The sequence below is a fragment of the Sarcophilus harrisii genome, chromosome 1, assembly GCF_902635505.1.
Source record: "Sarcophilus harrisii chromosome 1, mSarHar1.11, whole genome shotgun sequence".
NCBI lineage: Eukaryota > Metazoa > Chordata > Mammalia > Dasyuromorphia > Dasyuridae > Sarcophilus > Sarcophilus harrisii.
In genome coordinates, this window is record NC_045426.1 from 344,810,705 (window position 1) to 344,837,720 (window position 27,016).

The 27,016-nt window shown below is 37.1% G+C and overlaps 1 protein-coding gene across 2 annotated transcripts in view; it reads left to right on the forward strand.

The window, feature by feature from the left end:
* Window positions 1-2,992: 2,992 nt before the first annotated feature.
* CRAMP1 (cramped chromatin regulator homolog 1) overlaps window positions 2,993-27,016 on the forward strand; it is a 94,989-nt gene continuing 70,965 nt past the window's right edge. The window contains exons 1-2 of one of the 2 annotated variants that reach the window (XM_003761997.4): window positions 2,993-3,099; window positions 5,732-6,075. In XM_003761997.4, the coding sequence (XP_003762045.1) occupies window positions 5,733-6,075 (343 nt within the window). In that variant the 5' untranslated portion in view covers window positions 2,993-3,099; window position 5,732. Of the gene's footprint in view, window positions 3,100-5,118; window positions 5,300-5,731; window positions 6,076-27,016 lie in introns of those variants that run through there. The other variant, XM_031945787.1, reaches the window with a different exon arrangement.

The window sequence follows — 27,016 nt, forward strand, 5'->3', positions numbered from 1 at the left end:
CTGTATAAGTCTCCAGTAGCTTCACACTTGCCATGCTGTTAGGAATCCCAGCCATGTCCCAGAAGTTAAATTTTCACTATAAAATCTACTTAAGGGCCATTCCATGGCTACTGCCTTCCTTTGGGTCAGCTGTCATGGCACGCTGCCTCATGCTCTCTCTCCTTACCCCTCTCCCATGCCAAGTGGTATCTCTCCTAACTCCTAACATGTTTCCCAATCCCATTTCTTCTCCTTTAGGTAACTAACTTTTTTAGGGTACTAAGTCCCTTTTGGGATTTAGCCTGCCAACTAAGGGCATGCCCCAACCTCATGGGGTACTCTCTTTCTACTGGGTAATTGTGAGTTCCTCTGAGGAAGTTTTCTCTCATATGCTCTCCCACTCTATTTCATATTTATCATTCCTGGTGTCTACTGTATTCCTTCATTTTATCAGTAACCTATTCTTCTAAATAAATCTACCTTTTTTTTTTTTTTGCCAAAAAGGACAATAGGCATTCTTGTTTTATCCCTGATCTTTTTAGAAGAGATTCTATTTTATCTCCATTATAGAGCAAAGAGATTGTTCTAAAGTACTTGTATGACTTTCATTTTAGCACTCAATAAACTTCAACGGCCCCTTTAGATAAAATATAAATTATTTTGGCATTTAAAATCTTTTAGGATTTAATTCCATTAGTCAACAAAAATTTAAAAAATATCTGCTATTTGTCATGTTCTGTGCTAAGCACTGGGGACACAAAAACAAAAAAAAAGACAATTCCAGCCTTCAAGAAGTTTACAATTTTATTGAAAGACAACACACCAAAGAAAGCTGAAAGTATCTCAAGTGTGTGTGGGGGGATGGTGGAAAAGTCAAAAAAGTCTAAAATACCCCATAGCTGCAGATGTCAAAGAAGATCAAAATTAATTAATTAGGTGGGAAACGAGATATATGTCCTGTGTTCTCAATGGAGGTAGACAAATTTACGGTTCTATCCTTCAGTCAGAGGAGCAGAGAGTACTTTCAGGATGATAAGATTTCCCATTTATGAGGTACCTGGGTAGATGATGGAGAAGTCATGCCCAAAATGAGTGCAGCAGAATGGCTCATATTACACATTCAGAACTCCCTTTTACATATACTGTTAACCCAAAGTAGGCTTTTTATTGTTGCTCACACAAAACATCCCTTCTTTAATCTCTATGGCTTTCTATTAGTTGTCTTTTTTCCTGTAAAACACTCCTTCCTGAAAAAACTCTCATAATCCCTAGATTTCTCAACAGTTCTAGTTTAATGCTGCTTCTTTTTTTTCCTGAGGCAATGGGGTTAAGTGACTTGCCTGAGGTCAACACAGTTAGGAAGTGCTGAGTGTGGTCACATTTGAACTCAGGTTCACCTGACTTCAGGGCTGGTACTTATCCATTTTACCATCTAGTTGCCCCTCAATGATTCTTTCTAAACAAGCTCTTCCTGATTCCTGCTTTTACTTCAAATCAACAAACCTATTTTGTATTTACCTGTATATGTACATGTCTCCTCTTGATTGTCTGGGTTTGTTTTGTGTCCTCTACTGATGATGGTGAGGATTTTCTTTTGTTGTTGTATCCCCTCTCACTTAATAATCCCTTGTAGATAGATTGAGTGAAGTAAAACTCTTATACTATGTACATTATTCTATGTGCAATATACCATGCCTAAAGAGATAGATTAAGTGAAATAGACCCTGTTCATGAAAGGCAATATGACACAATGGAAAGAATGCTGGGTTTGAGGTCAAAGCACCTTAGTAGGAATTTTGGTTTAGCCACATACTATCTACGACCAAGCAATGTGGAAGCAATTCATTGCTTTCAGGAGGGAAAGGAAAAATTCCATCTGATGAACGTAATGGCAATGGTTAAACTAAGATCGAACAGTAATTTGAAGAGGAGAACACTATCACTTCATTAATACAACTCTAACGCTGTAAGCATTAAATATTTAAAGAATGTATCGTTAGGTGTCATTGAGCAAGAACCCACATAACCCTTTAAATTGGTTTTTGCGGTTTAGGACAGGACAATGTAATACTATTCTACATAAAACGGCATCTTTTTCAAGAAATTAAAATATTCCATCTCTATCATTTACAAACATTTCTATTTCCTTATCAAAGACCAGGTAAAAAAACTGCCTTTCTTATTTAGGCACTCAGTTGTAATCTATTTTTCCCACGCATTAGTCAACACAGTCCCGACCAATCACCTCTCTCTGTGTTGACTTCCTATTGGCTGTCACTCCACCAATCCGAATTGACCCCGCCCTGTACAATCCGAGCAAAAGGCATCACAACATTACTTCATTCTCGGACCCACCCATCTTCCTGCCCCGGGTCCTTCTAGGCCGGCGCGCGCGCCAGTTCTTGGCCAATGAGCTTTGAGCTTGTCAGGCGCCCCGTTGGAATCGGAGGAAAGCTAGCGGCGTGCTCGTGCCTGAGCGCCTTCGCCCGGCCTTCTGCGCGCGCCCCTGGCTCCGCGCGCGGTCGCGTTGCGGCTCTTTTGCTGCTGCCGCTGCTGGAGCCGGAACTATCGAGCCCCGCGGTGTAGTGCCCCGGCCGCGAGAGAGGCTGCCCGGAATCGGGGGGCCTCCGGCGGGCGGCGGATCGTAGCACCGGCTGGGGCTTCCGACAATCGCCATCCCTTCCCCCGGAGAGGCGGAGGGCCGTTCTCGGACCCGCGCGCGGGGTCGCGCCGCGCCTCGCTGCGGGGCCCGGGGCTCAGAGCGGACCTGCCCCTGCTCAGCTCTTGGCCCACAGTGTCTCTCTCCCTCTCGTTCTCCCTATCCAGAGGACACTCCCCCGGACCCTTCCCCCAGCGGCCGGTGGCCGCCCTGATCCGCCTCGGGGGTGGGGGGGACGGAGCAGAGACTGAGGCGGCCGGGATCAGGCCGGCCGAGCCTGAGGCCCGGCCCTGGGCTACCGGGGCCACAGCCTGCAAGGGAGGGCTCCCGGGGCCCGGGCCGGGGGAGGGTGTTGTGAGCCTGGAGCAGTCCCCGGAGAAGCGGGAAGGACGCCGCTGGACTGCGAGCAGCCGGCCGGAGAGCCCGCGGTGCCAGGCTGCAGCTGCGCTTTGATGCCTAAGGTAAAGGGCTGGGGTGCACCTGGGGCGCCGGATCGATTACTTTAAGTGGAAGGGGTCGCGAAGGATGAGCATTCGGCGAGTCAGTGGTCCTTTTTCTCGCCCTTGGTCGGTGCTGGGTGGGAGGATTGTCTTCAGCCTGGGGTCAGCAGCAAGAACAGCAGCAAGGATCAGGGGACGCCCACATGATCCACCTTAATTCAGAGCAGTCATTCTGTCATGTAGATGGAAAATTTTCCTGTAGTTAGCAAAACCGGGAGCCGGGCTAATGGTAAAAAAGTAAGATAATTAATGTTGGCTAGAGGGCAGATTGGAGGAACGTAAAGATGAGAAGCAAGGTACTCTGTTTCTGGAAGCGTCTTCCGTCCTGGAAGGACGATCAGCTGGGCAGTTGAGCTATGTTTCGGATGAATTGGGTCCTGGTTGGAGTGGTCTGAGAATCCGAGACTTAACACACAGCATGGCTAGTTGTCTTATTAGTGGTCTTGTAAAACGTAGAAAAGTAGTTTAGGGCTCTCTGTCGGTCCCCCTCCCCCGCAATGTGACAGGTGTTTGACTGCTGGTATTTTTCTTTTTGCTGAAAAAGGGAACTGCGCCTGTGTGCACTTTGAGGTATAATGTTGGGTTATCGTCTCTCTAGGATGATTCCAATTCTGTTGGAACAGCTTAAAAAATTTTAGACCTGCAGTTTTCTGTACGACTGTATCTTATGCATACATATTAGCTAACTTATTCGGTTATTCGGTTCTGAAAAAGTAGGTGTTTTTGGTTCTGCCCGGTATCTGCATTTAATATGTCTGGTAAATTTGTTCTAAGGCTATTTTATTAAGCTTAATGTTTGCTGCTGGCCTAACACTTGAGATAAAACAACCAAGGTCTTTGCCCCCACACTACAAATTTTATACCAAATAAAGCTCTTCATAAGTTCTCTATTTTATTAAAAGGATATTGAATAAGGAATTGTAATATTGCTTCTTGCTTTTGAATCAATTTTTGTAAAGTATATTTTAGATGTTATTTTCTATATCTGTATTATGTCAAGTTTTTAGCAGTTTTATTTTCGATACTTCATGTCATTTAACTTTTGCCAATTATTTGAGTTGGTGATTTACATGACAGATCAGATATGTGAAAAGCCACATTGTTTAATCTATTTTTTTGTATTATACACAATATTGAATATTGGCCCTGTATTGATGCTATGCTCATTTTAAAGTTTGGTTACTTAAAAAAAACTTTTCCTTTTTTTAAATACATTTTTTATCATCTGGTATATTCAATAACATTAGTTAGCTCAATTCTAAATAAGTGATTGTTGTTTTTTCTCCAGTGATTGTGTTCTGGGGCATAGTTCCTGAAAACTTTAAGGAACTTGTACTAATTAGTTTTATTTCATAATACATGGATTAATGTTTTTGTCCATAGATATTTACACAAGTTGTTTTTGAGGGAAACTGATCTTTGACCGCAGCCATTTTTTGATGTGCAAATTTATTTTATGGAATTTTTACATGCAATGGATAAGAAATTATGGCAATGATAATTTAAAAATATTTTTAAAGGAAGAATTTCCGAAATCTGAAAAAACTATCGAACTCATTTATAAACTCAGCTAAGTGGTGCAACAGGCTCTTTTGTTGAAAAAGAAAAAAAAAAAAGAAAAACCCTCTAAAAGACCTTTTTTTCTCCTTATTCTGAAATTATTTGGGGATCTTATCTTTGAAATAACTTCTTTTCTGATTCCAGAAGACAATAATTTACTGGGCTTTGGGGGCTTAAATTGTTGTTTGTTTTATTTTTTTTAATGCAAAAAGGTGACAGCAGCTTTCAGCCTTGGTGTTCTCTTTGCAAAGTAGCCAGCTTGAGGTTGGCTCCTCCTGCACTTGATCTTGGGCCCTCTGCCCCTTTCCTGGGGTGAACTTGTAGCTAGTGGCAGGAGTAGGTGTGCAAAATGTGGTAGTCCTTTCCCTTTTTTTGGGGGGGGGCAGCGTGGGGGGAGGGGGAAGGAGTTGGGAATCTTTGCAGCCTTGGCCAGCCCCAGCCCCAGCCCCAGAGTCAGAGCAGGAGCGAGCTCCACACGCATAGAGAAGCTGCTGCTGCATCTAGGACGATGAACCATTTCCCCCCTGGGTAGGTCGGATCACCTCGGCTCCATGGTGAGGAGAAAGAAGACAGCCCCCGGCCCCGAGGACCCGCAGCATGGGTAGGACGGAGAGGGGGCCCTGCAGCGGCTTCGGGGGCCCCGCAGCTCCCCGGGGTCTCCGCCGTCTGGGGCTGCTGCTGCTCTGGTTTTCTCTCTCTTCGCGAGCGCTTCAGACGCCTGACTTTGGCTGGGCCGTTTCCTTGACAAATCCGTCGTCCAGCCTCCTTGGAAGGGTCCGGAGCCCTCCGGGTCGATTCTGGGGAGGGCTGGGTGGACTGGGGATCCGGCTCCGGCCCCCTGGCAGATTGGGCCCGGGCTGTTGGGCCGGGACAGGCAAAGGAGCCGAGAGGGGATTTGTAACAAACAACGGCGGCCATGTTGAGAGGGAATTTCTGCAGCTAAACTTCTCCCCTCTCTGGGCCAGGGATTTTCTTTCCTTTGCGGGTCTCATGAGGTTTTTCCTTTTTTCTTTCCTCTTCCCCCTTCCCCTAGGATGACAGTAAAGTTGGGAGACGGCAGCAGCGGGGAGGAAGGGCTCAAAAAGCTGGGCAAGAGATCAGCAGATGAGGAGTCCCTGGAAGGAGAAGGGGCTGGAGGAGGAGAAGCAGCTGAAGAGACCAGCCACAGCACAAAGAAAGAGGAGAAGATTATCAATAATAATAACAATAATAACCCTTCCTCCTCCAGTCTGCAGCAAGCCCAGTCCCCTCTTCAGGCCTCTTCCCAGGACCAGCATCATTTCTTAAGGTCTAGTGTGAGACCTCAGAGCAAGAGATTCAGGAAAGATTCAGCCTGTGCAGTTGGCAGCAACAGCAGCACCAATGCCAAGGGAAAAGGTATGCTCAGCTCTCCCTAAACCCCCCCCAAAATTACATCCACATACACTATGACCCTTCCCCAAATTTTCAGGGTCTGCCACTTTATTCTTTTCACTGGAGGGTCCTAGTTGCTAGGGCCTTCTTTTTCCCCTCCCCCAACCTCTATACCTCCATACTAGTTAAATTGCTGTGATGGCCCACTCTTCAGTTTACATTTGCAAAATAGTCACTTTGGAAACTCACTTAGGAGTGTGGGAAAGACACCTATTTTGAAATAACCTGTAGTCTTAAATTTAATCTATTTTGAAGCTTCAGCAAATTTATTTTATTTGGACTAGTAAATTGGATTCCAATAATATGTTTTTTGAGTGATTCTTAGTACGCCTATGTTTTAGACTGTAGTTTTGACTATAATATAATATTTTAGAATTGAGCAGTATCATGAAAATTAAGAAAAGGAAAATATTTAATGTTTACCCTTTCTAGAAAGGTAGTAATTCCAACAAAGGAACTGGTTTGGTTTGGAGAAAAGAATTATAAATGGCTGCTTCTAACTTAATTTGGTCATAATTTGTATAGTAGGCTTTACCATAAGTCTGTCATTAGTGCAAAAGTATCAGAGAGTATTGTTTCGCTTAAATTTTTCAGTTATTTTACTTCAGTGTCTTGGATAAGATCTTACTTCCTTAAGAGTGGTGACTAGTGAAGAGGATGTTCTATGATGACCTAATGCTATTATATAGGAACAATAGTTAAGACTTAAAACTTGTCATTTTATTTTGATTTTTTTTTTTTAATAGACATTAGTGGTTAACTAAGTATATCCCTCCTATTTAATTTTCCTCAACAAAATAGGGAAAGAGTGCCAGATTTTATCCTTTGTGTATAAACTACATTTTTGTTAACTTTTTTCTAGTGATATGTCAGGATCCTGTAATTGTTTAACTATATAAAGGAATTAGACATTATCTCGTTTATATTCAGATGCTCACATTTTACAAATTTAGAAATGATTCAGGAAATATTACATCTATATTAGAATTATATGTAAATTAACCCTCTTGAATTTTGTGAGATGATGATTAAAGTTATTTAATAAATAATCACAGACAGATTTGAAAAGGTGATGAGCAAAACGGTTTTCAGAATTTAATGGTCCTTTCAAATCCTCAACTTAAAATTGGTCAATGGACTCTGGAATTATTGGCACTACTAACATTTATTAAAGCTTTTTGAGGTGGGGCAAAAGTACAAAAGTTAAGTAACTTTAAGAGTGAGCTCAGATCTGAACTATCACTGGGGACACCAGCTGTGTGACTTTGGGCAAGTCACATAACCCCCATTGCTTAGAGAGGGGTAGGGGTGGAGTAGGGGTGGAGAAGAGCATTCAAATGTTAAAATGCCTGGGGCAGGTATTTTCTTTGAAGTGTAAAGTTTTGTTCTGATGGGAAGGGGGGGAGGGGAGGAATGCAACCTATCAATCCCATTTGTGTAATTACAATTAACTTTTTCTTATGTCTTTGTAACTATATTGTATCTCGGTTGCAAAAGTTAATGAAAAATAACTTGACGATAAATTCATCATACTTACTTTGTATTAAATATTAGGAATGCCTACAGAATTGGATTTACTTTTTAGAATTAGGTAGGTTCCAAATAGGATGCTAAGAATGGCCACATAGCATAGTGAAGTGATAGGTTTGAAATGAGAAGACCTGAGTTGACATATTGAATTGTCATCTATCCTATCAGAGTCTCAGTTTACTTATTTGTAAAATTGGAATAATTTCATTGTTGTAGGAACTGTGCATTGCAAACTTTAAAGTCCTGTAGAATTATGACTTATTAAAATCTTTTTCTAGCAGTAGTCATTAGCTTGCCACTAAATTATTTCTCTGTTAAGTAAAATATTAATTTAGGAGGGACTTGTATTTAAGAAAAAAATGTGCCCTTTGTGTTTTCACTGACCTGTCTTGTCTATCTGTCTTTCTACCTCTCTGATTCTGTCCCTCCCATTTAGTATAAATAAAAAGTGGTGGTAGCTTTTAGAACGATTGAGGAAATATGTGTGCTTTTTTTATTCTGTAGCTTGCCTGTCAGCATCTGGCATTTTAATTCCTAATTTGACGTCTTATTTGTAGCAGTATGATGGTGTGGTGATCAGCCTCAGTCCTTCAGATACGCTTTTAATGTTTCTGAGAAATTTTTTACTCTGTATGGAATATAAAAACCATTACATCAACATTGTTAGCCTCAAACAAGAAAAACAGTTGTGCCTTGACAGTTTTCTCAACTTATGTCTAACCTTTTAAAATCCCTTTAAAATCTTTAGAAGTTTTGACTTGGGACTGAACAGTGTAAATGTCAATGAATGAACCACCAGTTCATTAAATATAACACTTAGGAAAAATTTTATATTATATATGTGTGTGTGTGTGTGTATGTGTGTGTGTGTATATATATATATATATATATATATATATTTAATTATTTGCCAGTTTAGATGTTAAAGTAAAAGAAGTTCTTTGTTATATAATAAAATTGATTAATATAAGTAAAGAAACTTAGTGAAGAGACAAGAATGTTTCCTTGACTTAATCCTTTGTTGTCTTCCACAAGAATATAAATTGAAGACAATGTGAAAAAAAATTCCATTAGAAAGCTTTGGATTGATAAAACACTTTTGGTTGAAGGAAGATGCTGGCAGTTGTCTTAAAAACGTATCTTAAGACTAAAACCATTTGATTTCCTCTTTTTGTTGATACATATTTTTATTTTATGTACTTTTACGAGCAGCATTTTAGGAAGCAGTGTGACAATAGTAGAAAACATGGAGGAATGGGAGTCAGATGAGTTATTCTGCATCTATCGCTGATTTCTTAGGTTACTGGGAATAAATTAGTTTATGCTTTTTCTGAATTTTCTCATAAGCTGAAGAGTTTCATCTATAGAAATCAGAGTTCTTAGAAATATATGGTCATGAACATGTAAGAAATATTTTCTTAATGATAATTGTTCTCAATTTAATTGTTTTTTGACCTTACTATTTTCAGAACTTCATTTTGAGAAGAAATCTGGCTTTCTCAAAATTTACCATGGACCACAGGTTAAAGACAAAAAGATATTAAGTACTTCTGTTTTAGATGGTCTCAATAATCCATTTCAATTCTAAAAATCTATAATCACTTGTGATTAATTGAACTTAAAGTAGATATTATTCTGAGGTCAGATGCTCAGGAGTATGTTACACGTGTGATATGGTAAAATAATAATAATAATAATACTTTTTGAACAGGCCTCCAAACGCTGGGTTTTATTTTTAGTGTGATCTTCAGCAAATCACTTTATCTCAATTTCCTCATCTGTGAAATAGAGATAGGTACTTCTTTTAGTCTTTATCATGGTATTGTTGCGAGGTACAGTGAGATATAGATGAAAGTGTCCCAAGAACTATAAAACCCGATGTGAAGGTAGGCTATGATTATTATGAGAGTAATAGGTTTATTCTCCATTGGTGCCTTACTTGTGTGTCATTCTGCCATGGATTTTTGCTGGTACAAGCTCTGGTTAGTACTGTCAAGCTGGAAAGGTTTTGAGTGGACCTGATGATAGACTATTTCAACATATATCTGTGTCTGAGGAATAAGCCTAGCTAATTTAAGAGAGATTCATCACTATCTTGACTTCATGATGATACAGTTCTTCAGCCATGTAACTCTTCTTTTCAGTTAAAAGTCTGAAAACCTATCCTGCTTCTTCTGGAAACTAATGGAGTTACTAGGAGCAAGATGATTGATTGCACTAGACCTCATTTGTCTACTAAGTTATGAAGTCAATAACATATATTGTTGAAAATCATACATGTTGGAAGTGTAACAGTTTTGTAATTTTAAGAGCTTGAAAGGACCTTAAAGATAATTTAGACCCTAATATCTGTAATTAACACTTTTCTGATTGGTGGATCACCTAGTAGCACCTGGGAAACGGATATTTTTTTGTGAAGCTGTTGGTAATTCTGAGCTCCTTCAGACCTTCTCACTGAAGCAAGAGGACAGAAAGATGATAGACTTCTATTCCAAGTAGTTGTCAGTGTAGTTATATTCAGATTCTGCCCTTTTCCTCAGATAAAAAGCCAGGCTCAGATGGCATCAAGAGGATGTGGCATTCTGGTTACCAGTGGAGACTCCTTGTAGACAGAAGTTCATTGGATCAGGCATTGTGCCAAGCTTTAGGGAGGCAAAGAAAGGTAAAGGCAATCTGTGCCTTCAAGGAGCTCACATTCTAATGGGGAAGAAAACCATGGAAATAACTAGGCACATACAATATATATGCAGAGTAGTTGGAAGATATTTTCAGTGGGGAATGCACTATCAACTGTGGGACCAGATATGACCACCTGTAGAAGTTAGAATTTGAATTGAGTTCATGAAAAAAGGCCAGGAAATTTAAGAAAAGGAGGTGAAGAAGGAGAGCATTACAGGCATTGGGAGACATTCAATGCAAAGGTCTGGAGACTAGCGATAGTGTGTCATATTTGAGTACTAACAGTTAGACCAGTATGGCCAGATGAATCAAAGTTTTCATGTAAGAGAGAAAAGTATTAAGGTGACTGGAAAGAGAAACTAGATTGACAAGAGCTTTAAATGCCAAAGAGAAGGACTTTATATTTGATCTTGGGGAATATAGGGAGTCACTAGAGATTATTTGCACAGGAACAAGACCTGATCAGATTTGTATTTGAGGAAAATCATATTGGCATCTGAGTAGAGGAGAAAATAAGTAGAGAGAAGGCAAAAGCAGAGAGAACAATTAGAAAGCATTTCTTGCCTGGAAAATTAACAAGACGACCCTGAAAGAGGATGTGAGCAGGGAGAAGAGGACATATGTGAGACATTTTGTGAAGGCAGAAAGGAAAAGATTTGTCAGGGGATTGATTGGATGTGAAGTGAATGAGGGTGAGGTTGAGGATAAGGATGAGTCTGTTTTGTTAACCTGGGTAACTGGGAATATGGTGATAATGTCAAGATTTATGTAAGTTGCGAAGAGGGGAGATTTAGAGGGTGCGGTAAATAATCAATTATCTTCGGGACATTTTGAGATTTAGATGCCATGGGCCGTTGACTTTAAGGTGTCCAAAAGGCAATTGTATTATACTTTAAGAGAAAGGAAATTAAGGATGAGTATGTATTTTCTGCGTAGAGATAATAATTGAACCCATGGGAACTCATGAGATCACTAAATGAGATTAAAGAGAACTCAGAAGAGGACCTGGGCCAGAGCCTGGGGATATCCACAGTGGGAATGATGAGAATGAAGATCAATAAAGGAGTTTGAGAAAGAGGTAGAGAAGAAACACAAGAGAGGAATGTTAGGTATATTTAAGGGAGAAAAGAGTTAGTCTATCCATAATTTCAGAGGCTGCAGGGTGCCAGTGCCAAGTGGGAATGAAGATTGAGGTGAATCCATTAGGTTTGACTCTTAAAAGCACCTTGATACCTTTGGAGAGGACGATTTCAGTTGGATGATGAGGTTAGTTACCATTTTTTTTTTTTTTTTTTTGTTTTCCCTCATCATCATCACTAAAACTACTCCTATTTTGGGTTCTTCTGTCTAAAGTGCTTCAGAGGCAGAATGAAGATTACATGTAGATATGGAAATAGGACTGGAATGTTGGAAGTTCCCAGAACTTGGAAAAGAGGAAATAGCTGGAAACCACACTAATAGAAACACATGGATCACTCCCTACTTTTTTCAGAGAGGGGGGATTGGAAATAAAATAAGTTTTAATTCCTGGAAAATGGATGAACAAATCAATATTTGACTATGGTGGAATATTATTGTGCTATAAGGGATCTTGCATGTATAACATTCAGACATGAGAATGGATGAACAAAAAAAAAAAATTAAGCAGTTACTACATGTCAGATACTATAAACACTAATAGAAAGAATGAAACTGTTCCTATTCTAAAGGAGCTCACACTGTAATTTGAGATGAAGGGGTATATGGAAAGACCCAAAAGCCATAAGTTTTCAATGATTGGTCAGTGCAGGACCCAGGACTCTTTAGGTAAAATTAGGTCAATTAATAGTGCTAGAGTTATGCAGAATGTAGAAGCATAATACATACTAAGGTCAGAACAGATGTTAGGATGCAGGGCAAGGAAAATGGTTAGGCCTGGAGTCCCTCATCTCATTGAAAGGAATAGATTTATTGGCTCTCATTTCATTTGAGTAGTCAAGCAACTTGAATGGGTTCTCTGGGTGGCTCTGGGGCAGGGAAGGAGAGATAGGGAGAAGATATGGGTAAGAAAAGAATTAAAAGGTTACTATATATGATGGTTACAACAGTGTTAACAAAAGCAACACTAAAAGGCAACAAAACTCAGCAAATACAACAGTGTTGGTACCAAATTATCAAAGTTAAAGCACAAAGCCTTCCTTTTTGTTAAAAGTTGGTAACTATTAAAGTGGAAAGTCACAAAGTACTAGGAGGTTTTGTTAAACTGTTCTCTGAGAATGAGCTCAGTAAAGGTTGTTTGGATACTTATTGAGAAGTATCTCTAGTGTCAAAACAAAATGTATCAATAAAACTTTTTAAAAAGTAGGCGGAGGTCTGGGCAGAGAGTCAGGAAAATTGACTTTGTATTGAATTCTCTGTTTTGTCTCTCCAGAAAAAACATTTAAGTTTCATTTCTTCCAACTCAGCAGAAGACCTTATCTCAAACTTCCCTGAAAAAATTCAGTTCATCTTTTGTGAACTACCTCTCTTCACTTTCACATTTCAAATCACCTCACTATTACTCTATTTTTTTCCCTTTGTTCCATTTTAAGAAGTATTCTTATCAATGCCAACCTATCTTCTTGTGTTTTTGCTTCCATTGCCACCTCTTTTTTAAGTTTATTGATCTTCATTGTTTCTCTTTTCCTAATTTTTAGTTTCTCTATATACTTTCTCCTTCCTTGCTGCTTATTGACATTCCCAGAGACCATCCGCCATTCAAAAGCAAACAGAAAAACTCAAATCTTTAATCTATTGTCCTCTTCTCTCTCTCATAGCTTAAATCCTAGAAAAATCTGTTTACATACTTTATGTCTTTGGTTGGTAACTTCCTATTCACTTCTCAACCTCTTATTATCTGGCTTCTCTCCCCATTATTTTAATTGAAATTTCTTTGTCTTTAGTGTTAGATCCAGTTTCAGAGTTTGACATTTGTTTACCATTCTTCCCTACTTGTGTTTTCCCAGCACTACTTTGTTGTGGTTCCTTAGCCATAGCTTTCCTCTATATGGGTACCACAGGGTTCTATCCTGTGTTTTCTCTCCTTAGTCTCTTGGGGGATACCATGGTTAAGAAACGCCTGGCATGAAGAACCAGCAAAGGAGAGTGGGAAGAAGTAAGCAGACAACATAAGAAGAGAGCATTATCAGAAACCTAGAGAGAAAAGGATGTGAAGAAAAGACTGCAGAGCTTTAAAAAAAAAAAAAATGAGGATTGAGAAAAACAAAACAAAACATTAGATTTGATAATTAAGGAATCACTAGTAAATTTGGAGAGAACAATTTCAGTTGAATGATGAGGTTGGAATCTAGATTGCAGTTAAGATGATGGTAAGAGAGGGAAAGAAATAGAAATAGCCTTTGCAAGGAGTTTAACCAAGAAAGGAAAAAGAGATACTGTGAGATAAATAGCTGGGATAAATGCATTAAATGTGATTATTTTGAAGATAGGGGAGACATGGCTATGTTTTGTAGACAATAGGGAAGTAGCTAGTATCTGGAAATTGAAGATAAAAAAGACTGGGGGACAAGGGGACAATGTGTTGGAGATGAGATGGAATGGGATCATTTGTGCATACATTAGGCCCTACAGGGGTCCTCAAACTACGGCCCGCGGGCCAGATGCGGCAGCTGAGGACAATTTTCCCCACACCCAGGGCTATGAAGTTTCTTTATTTAAAGGCCCACAAAACAAAGTTTTTGTTTTTACTATAGTCCGGCCCTTAACAGTGAGGGACAATGAACTGGCCCCCTATTTAAAAAGTTTGAGGACCCCTGCATTAGGGTTTGTCTCTTAAATAGCCACTTCTTTACCAGAGGCATAAGTGAAGGAGATAGTTGCAGAAGGCAGAAGTGATGTGAGAAGAGGGAGAGGGAAGAAGAAGCTTTAGAATCCCTAGCTTCCATTAAAGCATAACCTAAGATCAGTCTTCCAGAAACTTTTCCTTATTTCCTCAGGTCTTCTGTCAATTATTATTTTTTTTATTTACTTGACTGTGAATATGTTCTATGCCTCATTAGAATGTATGCTCCTTGATGGCAAGAATTGTGTGTTTTGTATTTGTATCCCCAACATTTAGCAAAATGCTTGGTACATTTTAGGTGCTTGTTGAATATTTGTTAATTGACTTAATTTTTTTTTTAAACTCAGACATGCCAGGGCAGAGATGGAGATGGAGGTAATTAAATCGATGTCTGAGAGCACTTGAAAATTTCTAAACTACATGACTAAAGATAATTTATAGCTGAGTTTAACAAACTCAGAATTTTGGTTATTTTGTTTTATTATCAACTAAAGGATTGCATTATTGTTCTTGAGGTGGGGAGGGGGAAACTGTAGTAACATTTAAAACTCAGGGTAGTTTTTCAAGTTTGTTTTTCTAAAGCGAATTGTGGTTGTATATGTAGCAGTTGTCACTATTATAGTATATATTGAATTTTAATTTTCATGGTACATTTGTATGATATGAAAATAAAGCAGTGATGATGTGGGATAACATAGCTATTTAGCACATCTAAACATTAGCAATGTAGGTCATGGTATTTATATATGAATGTTTTATGATCTTTTTTCTTACTACATGTTCTCTATATTGAAGATATAAAAGAATAGATGATGTGTTTTCTGACCTAAGGGGAGTATATGTATAATTGGACTGGGCACTAAAAAACACATGCAACAGCATCAAATAATTAAATGACAGAAAAATTGACTTACTGATGCTTAATATGTACAAAACATTGTGCTGGGGCTGTAATGACCTAAAGGATAAGTTTGCTTGGAGCTTATGCTATATTCCCTTATAAGCAAGGGAAAAATCATTATGTGCCGTAGAATTGGTTTTAGAAGACTTTGTAGAAAAACAGTGGGAATTGTGTTGGAAATGGATCAGTTTGAGATAAATAGAGAAATCAGCAGCATTCTAGAACAAGGCATGGGGACAAGGATAAAATATTATCTTTGGGTGATGGTACAGAGCCTCATCATAGCATGACAGTAGTTGATGAGAGAAACAGTGGTAAACATAAAGATGACCTATGGGTCATTTCATTGAGCATACATTGAATAAGTGCATGCTATGTACAAAATGCTGTCCTAGACTCTGGCGGTGACTCAAAGTTTATCTAACACAGGGGCCTTCTCACCCTCCATCCTTTCTGGTAGGAAGATAAGAGAGAAATAACTATGCTATGTAGTTTTAAATATTAAATTAAATTTAAGCACTAAAGAGACTTGAGACTGGCAAGAGCTTCTTGGGATAGATGGCTTTGGAGTTGGACTCTGGTGGAAGGGCAAACTAGGCATGGGAAATTGGAGTGAAGAAAGTCAGAAAAGCCAGAGAGGAGTTGGAACTGTTAATGAACTCAGGCTCATTTTGATTCTATAGTTTGGCAGCAGCAATTAACCCTATTGGCCTGCATTAAAAGAAGTTCAAGTCATAATAATAATATTATTTTGGTCTCATTCAACTCTAATCCAGAATAGTTGTAAGCTGTATATTCTGTATGTAGCATATTTTACTGGAATTTAGAATAAAAGGGAAACCTGGATAGTGAGAGGATCTCTGGACATGCAAATTTTAGTTGAAGGATCTAGAGGATTTATAACTTGGAGAAAAGGCATGACAGATAGTTTAGCTATTTAAATATTTGAAGGACGGTCATGTGAAAGAAGGATTAGGCTTGTTCTGATTGGCTGCCTGCTGCAGATGTAGGAGCTGTTAGTGAATATGAGAGGCAGATTGAGACTTGATGCACATATACTGAAAAATTTTCTTAAAGTAAATTGTTTAAAAGTGGAAAGGCTCTCAGAGTAGAAGCCATATAGCCACTTCTTGGTCAGATATGGGTTGAACTAGATGACTTTACAGATTTTGAGCTGCCTAGACTTCTGCTATTTATGGTGGTGGCAGAGCAGCAAATGATTTGTTTTAGCCAGAAAGGAAAGTCTAGGGAGATGAATAAATATAAAGCTGGAAAAATAGAGTGGTGTCAAATTGGGGGTGGCCTTAAATGCCAGGAAAGGGAATTTGTACTTAATTTAGTAAGCAGTGATTGGAATGTTTTAAATGCTAGACTAGTAAATTTAGATTTGTTTATTGGGAATGGCATGAAAAAAATCACTGTTTTACAAAGATTAATTGGACAGCAGAATAAATCAGATGACAGAGGGGGCCAGTTAAGTGGCATCTGGTTTTATCTGGACATGAAGTGATAACATTTGATTTAATAAGCTTTGATTTCTTTCAAGTATTTCCCAGTAAGAGTGATTGATAGGGATGGTGTTCTCAACATTTTTGAATGTCTTAAAACAAACTTATCTGTACCATCTGACACATCATATGTCTTATTAGATGTGCAAGGAACCCTAAATTAAAACTATTTTAAGGTACCTTGCTGCTTGTATGAATTATTTCTTGTGAAGATGACTGTATTGGTACTTGGTTTGCCCCACAGGGTCACCTACCATTTTGTATTGAAGGCAATAGGCCATGAATAGTGTTTTCCATTTTGGGGAATTTCATTCAGGCCTGCAAAAGCACTTCTATTTCAGCCTCAACTAACAGACAGTAATATGTTTAGTCACATTTAGGAGTACAGGGAAAAGGTGTAAGGAAGAACTTTTCAAAATTGTTTATAATTCGAGACTTTGACCTCAGAGCTACTGTTCACTACTTTTCTTTGAAGATGAATGGCATTAAGTTCAGTCAGCCTGAAAGGAAAAAACTTTGTCATTGAAATTTTAATTAAAATCTTAAAAAAAATTTGACTACAATTTCTCAATTGAACCTTGACATCCAAAAGCATTTTTTGGAATATTTAGTGCATAATAAAAATAAAGAAAGTAAAGCTAACTGTAGAGATATATAGTGTAACAGAGTAAAAAATAGAGATCTGGAGAAACCCAAATTTGAATTTTACCTCTGATACTAGTTTTGTGATGATACAGTCAAGTCTCATTTTCTTTATCCAGACTGTGCATAAAAATATCTGAAGTTCCTTCTCTCACGTTGTAATGTAGATTTAATGAAATAAAATAAAATGTATAGGGCTTTACCAAGCTTGACAATAAATATCAGCTATTATGATAACTATTGTACAGTAGCTACATCCTACCCTCTTTGCCTCAGGTTTTGGTGTTTCATTGTCAATGAGTGCCTTAAGGTTCATTTAGTTCCTATTCTCCTGGCATGTTCACTCTTTTTTCCCCTTTTCATAATTAAGTAAATTTTGCCAATGCTTCTAGAAAGAGTGTGCCAGTATCGTTCCTGTAGCTGCTCTTCTCAACTCTGAAACCTTGCGAATTGAAATAATCACCAAATTATTCTTATTTTTGTTCTCTCCTTTTAGTAGGACAGTTTTCCAAGAGTCTAGCGTGTCATTTGCTATTAAAGACTTAGATATAGCTTTCTTAATTCATTCAGGCCTTCTTTTCTACCTGATTCGTTTCCTAGATCTGGGATTCATAAATCCTTTTTGTGTTAAATTTTGTGTTAAATTAATTAAGTAAAGTATATAGTATTACAAATTTATATGACACAACCTCAATAGGGCACTTAGGATACTTGGCAGTTCTTCTATACTTCTCTTATGAATGCACTATTCAATTGACTAGTGGCTCTTCCAAACTTTTCCATTCTTCTTCAAAACTTCCATGGTTTCCTACTCCCCTCAAGCTGAGAACCTTGCCTTATATTTTACTTAAAAAATTGAAATCATTTTCCTATTGGTCATCTCATAATCACTCAAATGCCTTCTGTCAGTGTCTCGAAGTGAACCTACTCTTTCCCAAGACAAACTCTTATCTGCACTAAGGATCCTGTCCTGTCCTATTTCCTGTCATCCCCATTTTTCACTTATTCCAATCTATTCTAATTTAATGACTCCTTTCTTACTGCTTACAAACCCAGGTATCTCTCTCCCTCAGAAACTAACAGATCCTTCCATTTTCACTGTCGGTCTATATCCCTTCTTCCCTTTGTGTTTAAAGAGTTGTAATTCTTTAAGAAGACTGTTCTAAAATAAATGTCTTCATTTCTTCCCATTTTTCTTCTTAACCCCTACAATTCAGCTTCTGACTTTATTATCCCATAGAACTGCCCTCTCCAAAGTTGTCAGTAATCTCATAATTACAAAACCCAGAAGGCTTTTTGGAATCCTCATTCTATTTGACTTCTCTTATGGGCTTTTACATTTTTGATCACTCTTTTTTCCTTAATACTTTATTCTTTCTAAGTTTTTGGGACAATATTCTTATTTAGTTCTCCCATTTATCTGAATATTCCTTCTCAGTCTCCTTTGGTGAATCGTCTTTCAGTTCATCACCGTGGCTGTGCCACAGGCCTGCTGAGTCCTCTTCTGTACAGTTTCATTTGGTAATCTTATCATCTCCCATAGATTTGATCATTATCTCTATGCTGGTTATTCTTTTTTTAGGTATATGGTATTTTTTTTTTCAATTGCATGGAGAGATAATTTTCACCATTCATTTTTTATAAAATTTTGAGTTCCAAATTTTTCTTGCAACCAATCTGATATAGGTTATATGTGTGCAGTCATGTTGTGAAAGAAGAAACAGAACAAGAGGGAAAAAATCACACATAAAAGAAAGTATGCTTCAATCAAACCCCTGGTTCTTTCTCTGAATGTGGATAGCATTTTCCAACATGAGTCTTTTGGAATTATCTTGGATTGTTGCATTGCTGAGAAGAGCTAAGTCAATCATAGTTGATCATTGCACAATCTGTGTACATACAACATTTCCTAGTTTTGTTCACTTTACTTAGCATCAGTTCATGTAAGTCTTTCCGGGTTGTTGTTGTTTTTAAATACATCTGCTCATCATTTCTTGTAGAGTAATAGTATTCTATTACATTCAGATACCACAACTTGTTTGGCCATTTTCCAATTGATGGCCATTCTCTCAATTTCCAGATTCTTTGCCACCAAAAAAAGTATGCTGATGATTGTTAACATGTCTGTGAAACTGATCTCATCCTCCAAATTCTTCTTTCCAAACTTCCTTTTAATTTTGAGAGTAGTACTATCTTGTCAATCCCCCATGATCATAAAGTAGGTGTCATCTTCAGCTTCCCACTATAATATCTCACTCTCCCAAATCCAATTTTTTGCCAAGACTTCTTGATTTCACCTTTGAAACTCAAATACTCCCTCGTTTCTCCTGATCCTGTTAACACACTAATGCAGGACTTCATTTCCTCATGACTGATTGTTTGCAATAATGTGCTGGTTGGTCTCTCTGCCACTGATCTTTCCCTATTCCCGTCCATTCTCTATTCAGTCTCTAAAGTGATTTTTAAAAGTATAAGTCTGACTATGTTACCACCCTATTTAAGTCCAATGACTTATATCATTTCCAGAATAAAATCATTTGTTTGGTGTTTAAAGTCCTTTATAATCTAAACCTTCCTTCTACCTTTCTGATTTTCTTCAATCTAGTGACACCAGCCTCCTTGCTGTTCCATGAGCAAGATACTCTATCTTTTGGCTCTGGACATTTTCTCTGGATGTTTTCTATGCCTGAAATGCTCTTCTTCCTCATCTCTTGACTTCTGGCTTCCCTAGTATCCTCTTAATTAGAATATCTTCTCTCTCTTATTTACTTATTTATGGGTTTTTGTATACTTAAATATGGGGTTTTTTTCTCTGCAGAGTTTGTTTGTATCTATTTTTGCTTGTTATCTGTTTTTAGACTGTGAACTTCTTGAGGTTGCTTTGCACTTTTTCCTTTGACTTTTCTTTGTATGTCAGGTACTTTGTATCATACCTGATACATCGTTGGAACTTAATAAATGCTTATTGACTGACATAAGAAACTAATTGTGTTGAAATAGTTATTATAGAAGAAGTTCTTATTTCTAGGTTAAGAACTCCTAACTTAAGCTTCAGTTGTTATTGCATGTGGAGCTTTATTGGTAACTCTCATGAACTTTTCATAAATTAGTTAGTTGTGTATGTTTCATTACAGCCTTCATGAGAACAGTAATTCTCCTAGGTGAACTTTGCATTTTGACTAATAGATAATAAATGTATGAGTTAATATATGGTTAATTGAACTATCAAGGAGCATAAAATATGGTTAATAAGCAAGACTAACCAAAAGGCCTAATACAGGAAGGCAAATTTGACCTCTTGGAGTGATTGAAATTTGATGATATGAGACTTGTGACTAGAACATGACCCTAGAATGGTATGCCTTATTCAAAAGAAACTACAAAGTTAAGAGAGCACTATATATTGAGAAAATAGATTTGTATGAGAACATCCAGAAATCAGAAGGGTATGAGGATACATGATAGAAAATGTTTTTGATTTTTTTTCCTTTGCTTCCACAATCAGTGGAAGTAGAAACAGAAGAAAGGTAGTAATCCAAGGGTTCTACAGAACACCTGGACAGAGGGAAGAAGTTGATGAGGAATGTGGAAGCAGGTCACAAAACCTGGCACATATATTACTGATATGGGAGCTCAGTTACTTGAATATTTGCTGAAACATTTGCTTTACCAAAAGCCAAGCAGATAATTATTTCTTGGCATCCTTTGAGAAGGAAAGAAACTTAAGAAAGAAGTATTTTTCTGGTTCTGATACTCACTTAATAGGGAAAAATAGTTGCTAGGGTAGAGGTTAGAAAGGCCATATCATCTTAGAGTTTGTTATAGATGAGGAAAATAAAGTTTGCTATCTATGCTAACATTTTGGAAGAGGAGATTCAGATGATTCTGAAGGTTAGGTGGGTTTTCATGGATTGAAATGAATAAGGTAAAATTATAAGAGCATTTTCACATTTATTAATCTCCATATTGGTTTTGTGTATTTAAAAAAAAAATTAGGCTAAAAAGGCCATTATTTGCCTCATTAGTCAGATTATCACATATACTCCCCTCAGGGTCAGATTATCCAAAAAAAAAAATTTTTTTTTTCCTAGTGCATCCAGGGCCAATTTCAGTAGTTCCAATCTCTGTCTGGCCGCCGGACTAGGTGATTCTGAAGGCGAAAATGAGGCAGGTGACCTTGCACAACTCTTCCTCATTTATATACAGTTTGCTTGCATGGCATGGCTTCACCTTTCTGATATCATGTATGTCTTTGAGAATGAAGTACAAACAACAAATGTGTGTATGAAAAGATTCCAAACATTATTTTTAAATGACCCTACTTGTCTGATTGAAAAACAATAAGCAGTTATATTCCCAGAGTAGACAAAAGTCTGGAACCATAAGTGGTTCAGAGGAGGGGGGAGCTCCAAAATCAAATGGAAACTAGGTAAAACTGGGCAAAACTAGTTAAGTAGTTTAAAAAAAAAAAAAAGCCTGAAAGTAGGACAAAGGTCATATCTTAACTAGATTACATATGTTTAATTGCTTCATAAATATTAACTTCTCTCCAGTAGGATCTAAGGTTCATTATAATGGCCATGTAATGAATATAGTGGGAGCTGGGACATTTTAAGGGATGAATGTTGTGGATGGATTGGGAAAGAATGTTAACCTCATCTCCCCAGCCATTGGAGAGATGGGGGAGATTTGCAGCCCGGATCAGGAATAAAAGGCTTATGCTCTTGCTTCTGAAAATTGTGTAAACTCATCTTAAGTTTTTGAACCAGCTTCCTGAAGGAATGTAATAAAAATTGATGCTACTTTACTTATCCTGAGTTCGTTCATTTACTAAACTCTTATTTAGGATTCAAAATTTTTAACATCTGTTTTTCTCTCCTGAATTTAATAATTTTCTTTTCATTTTTAAAAATTCTTACAAATTTTTTTAAACTTAACAATTACTTCCCTTCCTTCTTTCTTCACCTCTTCCCCACATTAAAAAGAACTGAAAGATGGATAGAAAAACTTTTGTAAGCATGGAAACAAAAATGTATGTATCTTGAATCTGTTACTTCTTTCTGTCAAGAGATGGGTAACATGCTTCATCATAGGTTGTCTGAAGAGTCTTTAGATTGGTCATTATTTCCTTGAATCTTTCAAAAGTTGCCTTTCTTTATGTTATTTTTTGTTTTGTTTTGTACAAGATTGCAGCTAAGTGGCACAGTGACTAGAGAGCAATGGATTTGGAATCAGGAAGACTTTATCTTCATGAGTTTAAATTTGGCCTCAGATACTTATTAGTTATGTGACCCTGGATGAGTCATTTACTCCTATTTGCCTCAGTGTCAAATGATCTAGAGAAGAAAATGGTAAACCACGTCAGTTATCTTTGCCAGGAAAACCCTAAATGGGGTCAAGAAAAGGTGGATGTGACTGGAAAAGACTGACCAACTTTGTCTAAGTCATCCTCTTAGTTCTGTTTACTTCACTCTGAATCTGTTTCATAGTGCATAGAAATTTCCAGAATTGTCTTTGTCTTCATTTCTTATAGTACATTAATATTTCATTACATTCATATAACAGTTTGCTTAGTCATTCCCTAGTTGATGGGCATGTGATTAGATCCTAATTCTTGACTTCCTTTTCCCCCATTTTATCTTACTTTTAGGGTTAAGAAATTTGTTTTGCTTGCATGTTGTCATCAAAGTACCTATTCTCCCACATCATCCCTCCATCTTTGCTTTTCCCTGTCAAATTTTACATAATTTACACCAAATAAGTTTGTATCCAACCTCCATGTCTAATACAAATAAGTGTGTCATTCATATGATAACTGAATTTTCACTCCCTTCTTCCATGACTCTAAGCCAGGGGTCCTCAAACTACGGCCCGCGGCCAGATGCGGCAGCTGAGGACAATTTTCCCCACACCCAGGGCTATGAAGTTTCTTTATTTAAAGGTCCACAAAACAAAAGTTTTTGTTTTTACTACAGTCCAGCCCTCCAACAGTCTGAGGGACAGTGAACTGGCCCCCTATTTAAAAAGTTTGAGGACCCCTGCCTCTTCTCGTTTACCCCAAGTAAAAGAAATAAACAAAGTCCTCTCTCTTTTACATTTGTGTGTATGTTTTTTTTTTCTTTTTCTTTCTTCTCTTAAAACTCTTAGAACAGAACCACCACCTCAGTTTTTAAAATTTAACTCTTAGTATTCTTTCAAAATTCAATTTTATTTTCAGGTCCATATATTTTCCTTCAATATACTCTGGTGTGTGTGTAAATGTGTATTTGATAGCATTTTATTTTCAGTATTCATAGTTCTTTATCTGGATACAAATGGCTCTCTACAACACAAGTCTATTGGAATTGGCCTAAATCACCTCTTTGTTGAAAAGAGTCATGTCCATTACAGTTGGTCATTACATAATCTTGTTGTTACGTACAGTGTTCTTTTGGTTCTGCTCATTCACTTAGCTCAGTTCATATAAGTCTCTCCAGGCCTTTCTGAAATCATCTTGATCATTTTTTACTATTTTTTAATTTTACTATAATATTTTACTATGTATTTCCTATATATAAAATATTTTACTATGTTTTTAGAGCTTATTTAGCCATTCCCTAAATGTTGGACATCTGCTCAGTTCCGCTCCTTACCACTACAAAAAAGCCTGCTACAAACATTTTTGCACATGTAGGTCCTTTTATGATCTCTTTGGGATACAGGGCCAGCAGAGATACTGCTGGAGCAAAGGGTATTCACAATTTGATAACGCTTTGGGCATAGTTCCAAATTGTTCTCCAGAATGGTTGGAACAGTTCACATCTCCACCAACAATGTACTGGTCTCAGTTTTCCCATATTTATCATTATCTTTTCCTGTTATCTTAGCCAATCTGAGAAGTGTATGTATAATGGTACCTCATAGTTGTCTTAATTTTTGCATTTCTCTAATCAGTAGTGATTTAGAGCAAAAAATTACGTTTTTTTAGGGAATAATAATCCACTTGCTCCCCTTTTTCCACTTTGAGAATAAAGGAAAAATGAAACCTTTGTTACATACTAAGTTGAGCATTTACACATATCCAAAAAAAGATCGAGTCTCCTCTCTCAGGAGGTGATTAACATGTTTCACCATTGGCTCTATGGAATTATCTTGTATACTTTGTATGTTCTAATGTACTCTGAAAAATAAAGGTTTTAAAGGAACACTTTTTTCTTTTCCCCTTATTGAGTATCTAGCCCTTTATAAATGTTCAAATGAATCTTTCTAGTTTCTCTGGTGTTTGCATTTCAAAATTCCTCTTCTGGTCTTTTTATTAGAAATGCTTGGAAATACTATATTCCATTAAAGGCCCATTTTTTTTTGCTCCTTTTAGGATAATATTCAGCTTTGCAGTATAAGTAATTTTTATGTATGTAGTATTTTTTCTAATTTTATATATACAGTTTTCAACATCCATTTTTAATAAGATTTTGAGTTCCAAATTTTTCTTCCCCCTTGTCTCTCCTCTTTAAGATGTTAGGCAGTCTAACATAGGTTACAATATAAATGATTTGTTCCATAACTATATCTTTTGCCTTCTTGAATATTACATTCCAACATCTCCAGTTTTGTATGATCCTGACACACACACACACACACTCTCTCTCTCTCTCTATATATATATATATATATATATATATATATATTCATATTTGAATTGTTAATTTCTAGATTATCTCTTTGATGCAGGAGCTCTCAGCATTTTGATTTTGACATTCTTGGAACTTTTCCTTTTGATCAGAAGATGATCAATGAATTTCTTATTTTTGCCTTCTAGTTCTGTTTTTGTTTTGTTTTTTTTCCTCCCCCCTGAAGTAATTGGGATTAAGTGACTTGCCCAGTGTCACACACTTAGGAAGTGTTAAGTGTCTGAGACTAGATTTGAACTCAGGTCCTCTTGACTTGAGGGCTGGTGCTCTATCCACTGTACCACCTAGCTGCCCCTTGACCAGTAATTTTTACATAAACTTTCCTTGACCTGTTTGCCAACTCATTTAAAAAAATTTTCACTTTCTTCTACTTTTGGGTCTTGATTTTATTCTAATATTTCTTGCAATCTCATTGAGTCATTCATTTCTGTTTGGTCCAATCCAGTTTTCAGGAAGTTCATTTCTTGACCACTTTTCTCTTTCTTCCAATTCTTAGACCTTTTATTTCATTCTTATTTCTTACTTCATTTCTTTTAGGTATGTAGTCAAGGCTTTATGGAAAGTCCATTTTGTCCTTTGAGTCATTGTTGGTAATTTTTACATAATCACTTATCCTTTTAAGGTTTGAGTACATCTCTCTCTAGATGTGGAATAACTTTTGGTAGTATTCATTGTTTTCTGTCTTGACTCCACCTCCTCTATCCTGCTTAATTTACTGAATTAGGGTTTTGTGCTGGTGCCAGGCTTTGTCTTACACTGAATTTTTGTGTGAGATGGCAGGTTCTTTGGTCTCCTCAGATTCTTGTGCATTTGGAGGAAGGGGAAATAAGCCCTCTGAATCCTGTATCTTAAGGGTTTTGAGTCCTCTTTGGTGTTTTGAGGCAGTATGCTAAGGCACCTTTGGAACCCTTGGAGGTGGCTCAGGATCACATCTGGGCTACCTGCTCTGCCTGCACTGGATTGCCCAAGATTCCTACTTTGGTTTTGCAAGAACCCTGCAGCTTTCTTTAAGAGGATTTCTCTCTTGGTGCCTCCAGCCACAGAACCTTGAAGGTTATATGTATTTTTGGCATTTTTCTGGTCAGGTTCCAGGCTTTGGGTTTATTTGCTCATACTCAGACTCACTTTGCTAGTGATTGCCTTACCTATTGCTCATTGGCTTTTGACTAATTTTTGAGTAGTTCTGGATTGAAAAATGTCATTTACTATAGTTTCTAATTGGACTTTTTAATTTTTTCTGCCTACATTTTAAAATGTAGGTTAACATCATACGTATATCCTAAATACATGAACATATTCTGAATTTAAAATGACACCTATGTATTTAAATATTTCTCAATCTTTATCTTAAAATAGATCTTTTCTTGTACTTATGCATTTGAATATAAAACTGATTAGGATGATCTAAAATCAGTTTTATTATTAAATTGAGTAATTGTAAAAGTGTCAGTTGCTTGGCTTCAAAATGCTCAATTATAGCTCTTTTCCCTCTGATTAAGATTAACATATTTTAGTACAAATGGATTTGTACCATTCAAAATAATAATGGAACCGAGAACTTCAAAATAAATCTAATAAAAAAATTTCAGAATAGTTTTGAAAGAAAATATAATAAAATTGGTATGTAAAGAAAGGCTTAATATAAAAATATTATGTCTTCATGAAGCAATTCTGAATTGCATACTACTAACCTATGACAAATTTGGAACAGGAAAAAATAAAGACAATAAGATTTTTAATGTCTCATTACTGAGATCAAAGATAACCAAAAATTTTAATCAAGAATTACCTTGGGTGCAAAATAAATCTAATTTTAGTCTTCACAAGGAGCAGATATTATTAGAACTATTAGGTTTAAACATTTTGAAGGAGAATCCAAAATCAAATTGCAAGCAATATGAAACATTTAGAAGTTTTAAATCAAAAATTTAGTAGCAGGAAAATATAAAAAAAAATAGTTAAGCTTCAGTCTCACAAATACCAAGTAGAGATCAAAACTTTCTAAACAATCTATATCACAAGCCTCATTACTTTTTTTTTTTTTTTTCCCCTGAGGCAATTGAGTTAAGTGACTTTCCCACGGTTACACAGCTAGGAAGTGTTAAGTTCTGAGACCAGATTTTTTGAGTGTCTGAGACCAGATTTGAACTTGGGT